Raw genomic sequence first — 15,456 nt, forward strand, 5'->3', positions numbered from 1 at the left:
ATTCTCAGCTGAGAAAAACCTTGCTGCTTCTGTCAAACTCAGCTGGGCATTTCAGGAAATATTACACATGAGTTGGGCATCCCTTGGAAAATGAAAAATTCTTACTGTGCTCCTGGAGTTGATTCTGATGCCTCTCTGATCATTCCTTGTGGAAGGTTTATTTGTGTGTGAATGTTGGCTGGGAACAGGACTAGTCATGGTTTTTGTTATGTTCAGTTCATTAACAACCATAATTAAGATTCACTTACACATGCAGAATGATCACAACTGAACTCAATATGAATAACAATAAGGAAAATAAATCTGAGCAGTCAGGAGATGAAGTAAATCATGGGACACCATACAATTAGTGAAGTGTTTTACTCATGTGCCTTTCTTCATAAGTTTATCATGATGGAACAAAGGCTGAATCTGTGCTGAATACTCTGTAAAACCTGACCATATGTTTTAGCTGCTAGACTTTTTTTATTGAGTTGTGCCAAACGTGGTGTGTTAATGTTTTAGTTCTAAAGTCTTTGAAAGAATATGTATAAATACATTCCCTTTTCCAAGGTAACAGATTGAGTCAAGAGAAAAAAAATCCCATTGTGTAAACATTAGTCTGAATGCATGTAAATACAGCAATTTCTTGCATACATATGATACAGTTTGACAAGAAAATCTGAGTGATATATGAGAGTACCCAGTAGCAGATATTCTCCATCTGTATTTCTCCATTATTCCATAACATTTTCTTAACTTTCTCTATTTGCCCTTCTTGTAGGATGTAGAGCTCTTGCTTGATTTTTGGCTTGCACACATTTTTATTTCCGTTTGCTTACCTTTTATTACATTCTGGTTATGTAACAGCTGGTTGTAAAGATCTTGAAACTAAATTTCAGCTCCAAGCCTTCTCTAACCAATTGCTTTTTATTTAGATGTTTGATTGGATTAGCCACAACAAGCAGTTATTCCTCCAAAGTCACACAGAGATTGGAGTGAGTTACCAGCATACTGTGGATCTACAGACTCAGCATAACCATTTTGCTATGAACTCAATGGTAAGTTCTTAGAGAAAGGTACAGAAAGTGATTAGCTTTTTAAGTAATTCTCAAAATCTACTTGTGAATGAACAATAAAGCATTAATGTTGCACCTTGTTGTATTGAAATGTTTCAAAAAACTTCTTATGTAGCCAAACTTGACAGCAACAATGGCAACAATGTCCCAGAAATATTAATAACTTCTCTTTTATTTAAGAATATATTGTATAATTTCATCTTTTTCCATATATACATAGAAACTCAAAATAGTGGATGAAGAATTAAGTTCAAACAATATATTTTATTTGGTTGAGAAAATAATGTCTTTTATTATTGCTTAATTTTAATTAGTAATTTGTAAAACAATATTTTCCTATTTGATTGTGCTTTGTAGAAATAGTGAGAAAAATTCCCACAATTATGACAGGAAATAAAGATTAAGTTATACGTCCACTCTACAAAAAATATTTATGTTCGATTCTGTATTATTTACTCAGTTTTCAACATATTTAAAATAAAAAGGCGATTCAGTATGATAGATACAGAAACTATTTCCTCTATAGGGAAATCCTGAACAACAAAATAAAGGCCAGGTCAGTTAAGAGTGAAGTCAAGAAGGACTTGTCCACTTAATGGGCAGTGGAAACGTGGAAGTCTTTCTTAAAAAGGCTCTGCATATTAAATCAATGAAGCATTTCAGACTCTGGTTGGTAGTTGTTTGTTAGGTATGGTTAACAAGGTATAGGAAGTCGTACAGATCGGCCATGATCCAAATGAATAATGAAATAAGCTCTTAAGGCTGATTTCCTACTGCTGTTCCTGTATTTAGACTTAGAATTCAAGCAAAAAATTTAATTTTCTCACAAGTTTTAACTGTTATTAACTTTAACTAGTTATCAGTTATTGCTATGGTCATGTGCATCAGAAACATTATAGGTTGAACATTATTTGGGTTGTAATTGCTGGTATGACCAAAATGCTTCTCTTTCAGCTGAAATTTGTGATGTTTATTTTTCACATTCATAGCTCTAACAAACTGTCAGAAAGTATTTTAAGGCTGTTACCTCACTTGAGACATCAATTTAGGAATTTTATTTGTGATCACATGCTCTAAAAGCATGTTGTACTCTTGGTATTTGATCTCTACAAATAAAGGAAACCAGCTTGGTGAATTACAAACATCATCAGTCTGTTTGATGCGGTCATTACATCAATAAATAATATTCCATACTCATCATATACTGGGAGAAAAGTTTAAACAGTATTAATTTATTAGCATGAAGTCATTATGCAAACAAATTTTCTGGCAAACATTGAACGGGTAAAAATAACTTTAATTTTTGTTTATTTGGAAAATTTAGGAAACCTTTCAATAGTTTATAAAAGCTACAAGTAATTTAAACAGAGCAAGGAACATTTTCCATTCCATGAACTCTGAAATTCCCTAAAATGTAAAAGCATATGTGACAACAGTAAAACAAAATGAGCACTATTCATCATAAATGTTTGTTGAATGTTTGATGGTCACTATGAATGAAATGTTAATACAAGCATTTGTGGTCCAGTGTGATTGATCTACCAGTTTGTAGAAGCCATCAAACAGTTTTCATATTTTATCAGCTAAAAGGAAAACTATGTGCTCACTACTAGAATATTGCATAATTAGATGGCTGTAATTTTCCTGTACAATGACTTCATTTTAAGAGAATCTGTGGGTTCTTCTGTACCCCTGGAACAAGAGCCCAAGTACCACATGTTGGGTAGCTATAGAGCATGTCCAAGAAATGAGGTTGGATGATAACATAACAATTGCTGATTTGATGCCACAGAATAAAACATACATTACATGTCAAAGGGACGTCTAACTAAACCCAGTTTGATTTTTTTAGTTTAAACAAGCCAATAAAATTTGTTTGTTTAGATTTTATGCTATAAGTTTTAATGTTTAAAAAGAATAATTGGTCCATGAATTGTTGCTTTACTTTAAAGAGGAAAGCTAAAATCTTCCTCTTCTCTTTAACGTAGTTGCTTCGAAGCTACTATCGATCTATTACTTTAAAAACACATTGCTGCAACATAGGTATAGGAAAATTATTCTTTTGGGATTATCATTTTACTTTCAGAAAAGAGAAAATTACTGCCTGAACCTGAGCATAAGTGATTTACACATGTTAGTTTGCTAACTTTGATGCATTCTTGATGGATGGAGCTGTTGACAGGATGCTTTCAGTTAATTTTGTAACTGGCAATTTTCTGCCTTTTCAGAACGCATATGTCAACATCAATAGAATCATGTCTGTTGCATCCAGGCTTTCTGAGGCTGGTCATTATGCATCTCAGCAGATCAAGCAGATATCTGCTCAACTTGATCAAGAATGGAAGAGCTTTGCAGCTGCTCTGGATGAGCGTAGCACAATCTTGGCGATGTCTGCTGTATTTCACCAGAAGGCTGAACAGGTGAGTTTCAGGATTTAAAAAAAATTCTTCTTAAACATTGTAGAATTGGTGTTGAATATTTATTTTCACAAACAAGATCTTCTCTGAAAGGATCACTATTATTTTATATTGTTTTGCAGACCAGGGTTAATGCATTTTTTTTCACCTTTTAAGTTGATCTATCCCTAATTCTGTTTTTGGCTGGAATGTTAAAACAATGCAGCTGTATAGTGTGCTTTCTACAAGTGGCAATTACTCTAGAAAGTGATTTTTGAAAACAAGAAATCTGTTTTACAGAATTCTAACAAGTCACAGTTTTCTGAGTAATGCATGACACCTCATGTTCTCTTATTCAATAATTGGCTGGAAGTCCGTGACTAGTTGTTCCACAGGGATCCGTACTGCAAAGGTTTGTGATATATATAAGTGACCAGGATGAAAATGTTGATTGGTGGGTTAGTAAATTCATGGACAATACGAAGATTGGTAGTGTTGTGGATCATGTAAAAGTTTGCCAAAGAATACAGCAGGATCTAGATCAGTTGCAGATATGGGTGGAGAAATGGCATATGGAGTTTAATCTGGCCAAATGTGAGGTGTTGCAGTTTGAGAGATCAAATGTAAAGGGACAATACACTGTTAATGGCAAGACCCTTAACAGTGTTGATGTACAGGGGAATCTAGCTTCCTGAAAGTGGCTGCACAGGCTGATAGAGTGATGAAGAAGGCATATGACATGCTTGCCTTTATTAGTCAAGGCACTGAGTTCAGGAGTCAGGAAGCTGTATTGCAGTTTAATAAAATTCTAGTTAAACCCCATCTGGAGGAATACATTCGTTTCTGGTCGCCCCATTATAGGAAAGATGTGGAGGCTTTGGAGAGGGTGCAGAAGCGGCTTACCAGGATGCTGCCTGGATTAGAGGGCATGTGCAATAAAGAGAGGTTGGACAAACTTGGGTTGTTTTCTCTGGCGCAGAGGAGGCTGAGGGGAGACCTGATAGAGGTTTATAAGATTATGAGAGTCATAGATAGAGTAGCCAGCCGGTATCTTTTTCCCAGGGTCGAAATGTCCAATACCAGAGGGCATGCATTTTAGGTGAGAGGGGGTAAGTTCAAAGGAGAACTTTGAGGAGCAAGTTTTTTACACAGAGTGGTGGGTGCATGGAATGTGCTGTCAGGGGTGGTGGTGGAGCCAAATACGATAGACGCTTTCAAAAGGCTCTTAGATGGGCACATGAATACGCAGAGAATGGAGGGATGTGGACATTCTGTAGGCAGAAGGGATTCGTTAAGTTAGGCATTTAATTACCATCTTAATTAACTTGGCACAACATCATGGGCCGAAGGGCCTGTTCCTGTGCTGTACTGTTCTATAATCTAATTGACAAAATTTGTTTCAATTTATTAAGAGTGCAAGAAATACTTTTTTTCTTTCTCTTTCCATTTTCTATTTGAAAGGGGAAGTATTTTTAACCACATGGAAGATCTAAAAAGAATACAAACATCCCCACAAGAATTATCATGGGACAAAGAGTTGTAATTTTGCATGTCTCTGTATCATAGTCAAGTTCTAATTAACCAATCACTCTCACAGTTGGGAGTGTTTTAAATAGTAAACATGTTGCATACATCATTTAATCACAGCATAGAAATGAAAATTAATGAGGCATTCAGAGGTTATTGCTTTGTAAGTATGATGCCTTGTAGCTGAGTGGTAGAATCTGAGGGGAATTTGTGAGAATGTGGGGTTAATGTAGGATTCGTGTATATGGGTGGTTGATGATCAGCACGGGCTCGATGTGCTGAAGGGCCTGCCTCCATCCTTCACTCTATAAGTTCAACATGCATTAAATCTCTGATCCATTTCAGCCAAACTGAAAAACAAATAATACTGAAAATATGCAAAATACTCTGAATATTACACTCAGGCTACTGTATTATTGTAATGTTAAATTCTAATTTTTTTACTTTGGAAACCAAATTTCTCCTGTAGAAACAAGGATCCAAATATCTAGCCTGTGCTTTGTGAACATAAGCAAGATCTTCTGAAATCTTCATGCCTCTCCAAATTTGCCTCATGTGTACCACTGAATTTAATTATTTTACCACTGGCAGCAGTACATTTGGTGGTCTAGGCCTAATCTCTGAAATTCTCTCTAAAAAAAACCCTCTCTGCATCTCTAATACTCCTCATTTATCTTCTTAGAACTTGTTGATCATGCTTTTAGTCATCAATCCCAAAATCATTGTATGCAGATCAGTGGCTGATTTCTATAACAATGCTTCTGTGAAATGCCTTGGACATTTTACTGTATTAAAGGCTCGATTTAAAACCAATTCATTGTTACCTTCAGTTAAACCTTCAGGCACTCAATGATTATTTTGCAGTGCTCCCAGTCCTTTGGTAATAAAATATTTACATTTTGGAGTCCTTGTAAAGAGTGGGAAAATGCCTCATTATTCTGTCGAATTTCTTTGTAATATGGTGCCATGCACAATTTTGTAAGATGTAGTAAGTATTCTTTCCCCTATAATTGTTTTCCTGGATATAAATGGTAAATATGATAGCCTGGCATTTGAAAGTGGGCTTTAAATTTTTTGAACCAGTTTCCAGAATTTGCTTCTGGCTGACTCCCTGTTTTTTCAGGATCAGGGTCATCAACAGTTTTCATTAGTCCCTGGCTTTCAATGGGTTATATGTTTTGGATTTGGGAAAATGAGATGGCTGTGGCACCTGTTCCTGCAAAGCATAACTGACTATTTTTGGTTCAATATTTAAGTGAACACTCATCTTTATCCTTGAACCATCCTCAACAGATCTTGGCACAACTGCTCACCTATGCGCTATCTTAATTGTGAGGCTGAGTTAGGCCCGCACAAACTAAAACAGACCAATGAAAGCTGGTGGCAGACAGGATCCAAACCAGAGGAAATACAAGTGGGTTCTGACTATTTTTTTACTCTTAAAATGTCCTTTACAAGGTAGTGGGATATGCCAGGGTTCTTGTTACCGGTGCATACCAATGAGATGTGTGAAGTTGAATCCTTTGGGTCTCTTGGTCCAAAAGATGGCACAGATTGCCCCAATTCATTTATCTGCCTCATTGATTTCAAGCTATGTTATATACAGGGCATAAAATTTCAATTCTATGTTTCTCTTTGCAGCAAAGTAAATATATTGAAGAAAATCTGCAGAAGTGTCATTCAGCCTGTCTTACATGAAACTCCCCTTCTTTCCTTTTTCATTTATCAGATTTCTTTAAAATAGAGGTTTTCAGTAAATCCCATTCCATTGCCCTTTTCCCACAGCTTGGTAATTGTCTCCTTTTTAAATGTGTATCAAATCACCTTTTTAAAAATTACTATGGAACCTACCAAGATACTGCAATCCAAATGATAATTCACTCTGTTAAAGAAAATTGTCCTAATCCTCCACTTAATTTTTTTCACTTCATGATTTTTTCTAAGCAAATAAATACAACTATTAATGTTTTTTTCCAGTATTTATCAAGTGTTGACATCTGGTGCAAAACCTGTGCTGAAGGAGGACTTCCATCTGAAATGCAAGATTTGGAGATTGCCATTCATCACCATCAAACTCTGTATGAGCAGATCACACAGGCATATGCGGAGGTAAAGAAAAGTTTGATTCATTTAAGAAAAGAACAAAATTATTGGATTGTTATCTTTGCCATTTTATTCTACTTATTGCAATCTAATCTCTTTATTTTCTAGTTTCTCTTTTTACATTTCTCAATATTTTTAAATTTCAGAGTTGTCACTCAGTTATTCTTTATCCTTTTCCAGAAATGTTTCTGAACTGACATCTGTGAATTCTGCAGTATAATTTCATCAATATCCAACCCAAAGTAACTACTATGCTAATTGTTGACTTAAGTCATTCAGTGTTTGCAATTTTAATGCTACATAATTCCTGAGCAACCGATTTTTACAAGATGTTTTAAAATCTATGTTATTCAAAATTATTGGCAATCCTTGTCAGCTTGTTTTATTAATGGGGAAACATTCCAGAGAGGTGGCACAGCATCAGGCATCCATTTTGAAGGCAGCATTTTGATTTCGATAGTCTCACTTCAGTTCAAAGTGGCATTTTTTAAACAAATATTTAAATGAAGAAACATTGAAGGAAACTAGTCAACTTTAATTAAATCACGGTGAAGTATTGGTACCAGGATATCATATTTAGTATAACTCAAGTATCTATATTTGTTACAGGTGAGTCAGGATGGCAAAGCTCTTCTAGATGTACTGCAGCGACCTTTAAGTCCAGGAAATTCTGACTCCCTCACTGCAACTGCAAACTACTCTAAAGCAGTTCATCGGGTCTTGGATATTGTGCATGAAGTGTTGCATCACCAGCGAAGGCTTGAAAGCATCTGGCAACACCGCAAAGTCCGACTGCATCAACGGCTTCAACTGTGTGTATTCCAGCAAGATGTTCAACAGGTAAATGTTTGAATTATCAGATCATTGACTCACATATGGATAATCTCATCAATGCTATGCTTATAAATTTTTGTGCTCAGTTCTCATCGCCTCACTACTGGAAAGATGTGGAAGCCATAGAGAGGGTGCAGAGGAGATTTACAAGGATGCTTCCTGGGATGTGGAGCATGCTTTATGAAAACAGGTTGAGGGAACTCGGCCTTTTCTCCTTGGAGGATGAGGGGGGACCTGATAGAGGTGTATAAGATGATGAGAGGTATTGATAGGGTAGATACTCAGAGGCTTTTCCCCAGGGCTGAATTGATGGCCACAAGAGGACATAGGTTTAAGGTGCTGGGGAGTAGATATAGAGGAGATGTCAGGGGTAAGTTTTTTACTCAGAGAGTGGTGAGTGCGTGGAATGGGCTGCCGGAAATGGTGGTGGAGGCTAATACTTTAGCGTCTTTCAAGAGACTGTTAGATCGGTATATGGAGCTGAGTAAAATAGAGAGCTATGGGTAAGCCTAGTAATTTCTAGGGTAGGGACATGTTCGGCACAGCTTTGTGGACCAAAGGGCCTGAATTGTGCTGTAATTGTTCTATGTTCTATGTTCTAAATTGCTTCATTAGTGCAGTGACAAGCAAAATTTGACACCAAGCCAGCTGGAGACATTAGAACAAAAGTTTGGTTTGACAGGGTATATTAAAGAAGGTAGAGAGCTTGCAAAGTTTCAGACTAACATAAAGACAGAAGTCAAAGAGTGTCATGATTAGTTTATTCTTAGTGGCACAATGTTGCAGCTAGTAGAGCTGCTGCCTCATAGCTGCAGGGATTTGTGCTCAATCCTGATCTCCAATACCATCTGTGTGGAGTTTGCATATTCTCGGGTGATCCAATTTCTTCTCACATCTCAAAGTTGTTCACATTGGTAGGATAATTGGCCACAATAAATTGCACTTAGTGTGTAGCGGTGCATGATAGAATCTGGGAGGAGTTGAGGGAATAATAGAAAAATAAAATTAGATTAGTGTTAGTGCTTAATAGTTAGTGCAGACTTAGTAAACTGAAGGTCTAGTTTTCATACCGTTTAACTCTATGTTTTAAGGGATGCTTTTGTGAATTATTATCTTATTTTGCAGCTATGTAGTGAGTCAACAAGTATCATCATTGCAATTACATTTTGGAGACTTTATTTAAATATGAATAAAGTAAACTCAAAGATAAGGGGAAAGCTTTTGTGCAGTGTGGTAGATGAATACCAAAAGCAAAAAATATGAAAAGTATGGAGACCTAATCGGAAGAAATAAATTCTTGTCAAGCAGCAAAAAACTGCTGATGCTCGTTTCCAATTCCCCCAATTAATTTCACATGGTGCATGTTTTAATATTTTTTTTCTCAACAGTACTCCTTTCTCTATGATGTTTTCATCATTCTTACCCCATTTGCATTTATTCCTCTCCTCCATATCTCCCTTGCAGAAACGGATATATAAGTAAGGATTATTCTAGTCTAGTTCTCTCTCAACAATTAGTTTCTTGTCATCAGTTTTACTTCTACCCTTCCTGCTTTTAGATAGAAATTCATTATTGGTTGCATCCCCTAAACAGACAATATATAAATAGAAACACAGCATACTCCACTTTGGAAATTCAGTTCAAGTCAATGAAACTAAATTTTGGAAATTGTTGCACATATAGTGCATGCATATAAGGGAATTTTTTCCCCCTTGTTTCTGCTGAATTTAATTATTTAATCATTCTTTGGTCAATTGTAGTTTATCTCTTGCAGAGAAACTCCTATTATTCTCTGATCTGATGTCAACACCTAATAAAATACGACCCCTCTTCCTGACACTATATTTAGGCATGGTAATCTTCCTGTATTAGTTTACTTGTATGGATGTGCCAGTAATCCTAAAATGAATTCTGTGAAGCCCGCACCTAAACTTGTTTCCTGGTCTATTAACTTAATTTTTCAGGATTTCATGCCTGACTTTAGCAATATGTAATGTGACTGATTGACTCCACTTGCTCCCTTTGCAATTTCTTTCCTATCAATGCATACATGCACCTCATTCCAGCAAATGGTGGAGCAACAAAATGCCAGCTTTTCAAATTATTGAGCATCCTGTCACTCATTAATTTTATCTTATTCATCCCATGAGCTACATTTGTTTGTTGATCCTACTGATATTTATACAGTAGCTCTGCCCAAATCTCAAATGTTTCCCAAGGGAAGCTCCAGTACTAAACCTTTAAGAGTTCATCCAAGCTGAATTAGTTTATTATTGTCACAAGTACCAAGGTACATGAAAAGCGTGTCTTGCATACCGTTCATATAGATCAATTCATTACAACAGGTAAGACAATCCTGATCTGAGCTTTCCTTCCTACCTTTTGTATTCTTAAGATGATCATCCATCTTTTCTCACAATTGCCTGTTCCCCATCTCTCAGCAGCACTTTTCCATCTGAAGCTTCTAGAGCATAATTTCAGTTTCTACAGGACATATGCATGCATTCCAAATCTTGTAAAGAAATCTTGTGGATTCGTTTGGGGACCTTTTAAGTTATTTGGCCACAGGATGCCAGAAAAGATTTTTTTTCATATGGGTCCATCATTTTTCCAGAGTTTGACGGCACTTCAGTCTGACCCAGGAGTGCTACTGTTTCTAACCTGGCCATTAACATAGTTTGAGCATAACCTAATCCAGGGCCACTCCCTGTCTGGGACACACCCCTGACCTTTGTCAAAAGCTTTGAGGTGTAGCTACAGGTCATTGAGATAGGAATATTTTGTGGTGGAGACCCATTTACTGCAAAAATTACTATTTAAATATAAAGGTAGACTAGGCTGATATTCTCTAGAATGTAGAAGAGTGAGAGGAGTTCTCTTTGAAATTTACAAAGTTCTTATAGGGCTTGATGCGCTGGGAGCAAGGAGGGTGTTTCACCTGGCGAAGGAGTCCACAACCAAGGATTGCAGTCTCAGAATAAAGGAAAGTAATTTAAAAAGAAAATGGGGAGAAATTTCTTCACTCAAAGTGCTGAATTTTTGGAATTCTCCACCCCAGGTGGCTGCAGATGCTCAGTCATTGTGTTCATTCGAAACAAAGAATGATGTACCTGCATATTAAGGGAATCAAGGGATAAGGAGATTGTGCAGTAAAATAGGATTGAAATGGAAGGTAGCCATGATGATGGCAAATGACGGCGAAAGCTCAAAGGGCCAGATGACCTACTCCTGCTCCTACTTTTTATGTCCTTATATTCTTAAAAATGACGTGGTATCTTAGGGTATTTATCCCTCCACAAGGATCCAAAATATAAAATCCATGTAATTATTTTGTTGTGGCTTATGAAAGTTTGCTGTTCCTGAACAGGCTCCCATGGTGCTTTTATCACAAAAATGGTTACACTTCAAAGGAATATTTTGTCTGAAAAACATTTTGGAACATCCTATGGTCATGAAAGGTGCTTTATAAATACAAGTCCTTTCCTTCATATATTACATTTATTTAAAAAAATGAACATTTTATTTATAAATTGTATATTTTTTTGGTTCAGAACAAAAATGTGGAAGTTTTCATGTTGTTTGGAACCCTGTAATTCATCACACACCTGACATTTGGTAATTATTATTGTACCTATTTTTGATGCACCAAACATGGCTGTATTTAGCACCCAGTTGGGTTCCTAGCAGAAAGACCATGGAATTGGCCAAATTCAAGTTTAAAATGGTAATAGTGTGGTTCACAACCAGAAACAAGCACTGAAATACGACCTGCTGGGAATTCACCCAATTTCTTGCATCTGTGGGCATTGTTGCATAGCAACCAGAGAAGAGAAGGAGCCCTTAAAGGGACTCTCCTCCTGGCAGCCACACACATTTTTGACTGCCATGGAGGTGACTGGGGCAGCAGGGAGAGAGGAGCCAGCTGTGGCAGTCATTCAGACAGACATCCTGGCCCTGGTCAATGAGATACATGCCAGAAGGAAGATTTATGAGTCAAGAAGAAGAGATATTTAGAGGAATAATCCCCGCAGGATGGATCAAAGCTTAAAAGGTATGTTATGGTGATCTGTGCACCATAGTTTACACCAGCAGCGTGTATATCTTCACAGAAGTGAGTATCCTATATAAGGTCCAAATTCGTTAAGCAAGATGCCACCAGTTCCACACTAAATTTAAAATAGATGAACTTATTTCTGGGCAATTACAGTCTCAGAATTGCAGAGGTGAGTAGCAAATTGTGAAATATGACAAAGAACTGCTGGAAAGATCCTGTGCCAAAGAATTTGAGAGCTACTGTGATCTTGCCCTTCATGGAGAGAACATGAAAGTGAGGCCAGACATCTTCTTACTGAATATTTTATATTATCAATGATGACTGGCATGGAAACCTGAGTTTCTGAATACGTAAATAAAAAACAGAAAATGCTGGAAATATTCTGCAATTCAGGCAGCATCTGTGGAAAGAGAAATAAAAATAACACTTCAGGTCGAAGACCCTTCATCGGAACCTGGAAAGAGAAAAATCAAGTTAGCTTTAAGTTGCAGAGAAGGCAGGGAGGGATAGATAGGACAAAGGAAATATTTGCAATAGGGTGAGACCAGGATTGCCATGGGGATAAGTTGTAGAGGTCACCCAGTCCATGAAGTAATGGGGACATTTACAGAGCAGGAATGCACACAAAGGAGCATAAAATGTCACAAAATGCAGGGCTGTAGGACATGCCCAGCAGGTCAGACTGTGTTAATGGAGAGAAAAAAAACTGAGCCAATCTCACTGATGGATAGCTAAGAGCAGAAATGGACGGCTTTGATATAGATAAAGGAAGCAAGTAACCTGAAGTTGTAGAATTCAGTATTGAGTCTGGAAGGCTGCAATTCTCCCAGAAGGAAAATGGGGTGCTGTTCCTCAAACTTGCATAGCACCTCATTATATCAGTGCAGGAGGCTATAAACAGATAGGTCAGAGTGAGAGTGGAATGGAAAACTGAAGTGGCAGGCAACAGAAAGCTCAGGGTCATGCTGCGGGCTGAACATAGGTGCTTCACAAGGCAGTCTCCCAGTGCAGAGGTGACAACGTTGTGAACAAATGCAGTACAATAAATTGGAAGAATTGCTGTGAGTACATTGCTCATGAGATAGGTCCAGGCCGGAGGCGATGTTTCCAATGATTCTCTGGGAGGATGTTATTCACTGATAGCCATGTCTTTGCTGCCTGCTCTGAGGCCCCCAACCTACCCTGAGCGGTTACCTCTACTCAAAATAATGCCCATATTAGATTTGCACCCTTCTATGCCTTTCCTTTTCAAATGCCTTTCCTTTTCAAATGCCTGTCTTAATGTATCTTAAATGAAGTGATGGTATTTGATTCTACCACTTCCTCTGGCAGCAAGTTCCAAATATCAACCATTCTCTGCACAGAACAATACAGCACAGGAACAGGCCCTTCAGCCCATGTTGTGCCGAACTAATTAAGCTAATGACATCTAACCCCTTCTGCCTACACATGATCCATATCCCTCCATTCTCTGCATACTAATGTGCCTATCTAAGAGCCTCTTAAATGGCTCTATCGTATCTGCTTCCACCAGCGCATTCCAGGCATCCACCACTCTCTGTGTAAAAAAAAAACTGCCATGCACATCTCCTTTGAACTTACCCCCCTCACATTAATGCATGCCCTCTACTATTAGAAAACTTCCCCTCAAATTCCCTTTAAAACTCCTTCCTTTCATCTTAAACCAATACCCTCTTCTTTTTAGTACCCGTACCATGGTACTCCAGCCCCATTCCTCCTCAGTGGTGCTACCTCTTCCCATGAAGAACTCAACAGTTTCATAAATTTCACCACTAATTTTCACCCTGCTCTCCAATTCACTTGGACTGTATCTGATACCTCTCTGTCACCTTCCTCAATCTTTCCATCTCCATCTCAGGAGATTCCTTATCCACCGACATCTACAAACCAACTAACGCCCACAGCTACCTCGATTACAGCTCCTCCCACCCTGTCTCTTGCAAGGACACTATCCCTTTCTCTCAATTTCTCCGCCTCCACTGCATCTGCTCCCATGATGAGGCTTTCCACTCCAGGACATCCAAGATGTCCAACTTCTTTACTAACCATGGTTTCCCCCTACTGTGGTCACACCTGCATCTCTGCCATTTCCCACACCTCTACTCTCACCCCCACCCCTCCCAGACCCCCTTGTCCTCACATTTCATCCTACCAGCCTACGTATCCAACACATCATTCTCCACCACTTCCGCCATCTCCAACGGGACCCCACTGAGGAAGTGAAGGGTTAAGAATTGCAACCATACCTATAACTGGCAAACAAAATATATATATATGCATTTATATTTCTTTAGCAAGGACTAGCAAGCTGCTGACCCACTAGTTAAGTTGGAATGTTAGGTATGTTAACTGCCTTTGTTTCGGGTGACGAACCATTCCGATATGTCAGACGCTGGCGATACTGAGTGTAATTAACATCGAGGTGAAGACTTGGTCTGAACAATGAAGGGTGATACCTGCCTTTGAAAGCCTTGATTATAACTCAATTATACTAAGACAAAAGGTGTGATAGCTGTCTCGGGATCTCTATAGCTTGACCGAAACTTGCGGCGCCATTTGCATGGGATCTGCATGACAATTCCTGTATAAATGTCTGTCTGCCCTTTGTTCGCGGAGAACTCGGGAAGAGACTCTTAGTGAGTGCTGAAGAGAATTCTCCTAGCGGTGCACTGCTAATAAAGGTATTTGTTCGAATCGACCTCGTGGCACTGTGTTATTTACAGCGGACGGAAAGGGAAATTGATTTCGGGACGACACCACCACCAAGCATATCTTCCCCTCCCCACCCCTTTCTACCTTTTGCAGGGACCACACTCTCTGCGATTCACTAGTTCACTCCTCCCTCCCCACCCATCCCACTCCCATCCCAGGGACTTTCCACTGGCCCCGCCATAGGTGCAACACCTGCCCCAACACCATCTCTATCACCTCCATCCAGGGACCCAAATAGTCCTTTCAGGTGAGACAGAGATTCACCTGCGCCTCCCTTAATATCATCTACTACATTCAGTGCTCCAAGTGTGGCCTCCTCTACATTGGCGAGACCAAACATAGACTATGTGACCATTTTGCAGAACACCTGCGCTGTCCGTAATCGTGATCTGCATCAGTCACTTCAACTCCTCCTCCGTCACAGATATGTCAGTCCTTGGCCTCCTCCACTGCCAGGAGAAGTCCAAGCGCAAACTGGAGTAACAGCTCCTCATTTTCTGTCTTGGAACCTTGCAGCCTAATGGCATGAACATTGTATTCTTGCACTAACCTCCCTCCCCATACCACGGCACCCCCCAACTATGCCTTTTTTCTTCCCTTTCCTAGCCTATCTCTCTTTTTCCTACCCCCCTTTTTTTTCCTCCTTACCTTTGACCCAGCCCCGGTGGATCTGCTCTCCCCTCCTCCCCCACACCTGCCTATCACTATCTCTTATCTGCATCTACCTATCACCACCTTGTGCCCACCCCAC

At 38.7% G+C, this 15,456-nt stretch overlaps 1 protein-coding gene across 1 annotated transcript in view; it reads left to right on the forward strand.

Annotated features, from left to right (window-relative positions):
- Positions 1 to 15,456, forward strand: part of LOC127574135 (kalirin-like) — a 500,886-nt gene that overhangs the window by 236,006 nt on the left and 249,424 nt on the right. Inside the window, exons 6-9 of the mRNA XM_052022913.1 lie at positions 918 to 1,040; positions 3,287 to 3,478; positions 6,959 to 7,090; positions 7,694 to 7,924. Coding sequence (XP_051878873.1) covers positions 918 to 1,040; positions 3,287 to 3,478; positions 6,959 to 7,090; positions 7,694 to 7,924 — 678 coding nt within the window. The remainder of the gene's footprint in view (positions 1 to 917; positions 1,041 to 3,286; positions 3,479 to 6,958; positions 7,091 to 7,693; positions 7,925 to 15,456) is intronic.

The sequence above is a fragment of the Pristis pectinata genome, chromosome 1, assembly GCF_009764475.1.
Source record: "Pristis pectinata isolate sPriPec2 chromosome 1, sPriPec2.1.pri, whole genome shotgun sequence".
NCBI classification, from domain to species: Eukaryota; Metazoa; Chordata; class Chondrichthyes; order Rhinopristiformes; family Pristidae; genus Pristis; species Pristis pectinata.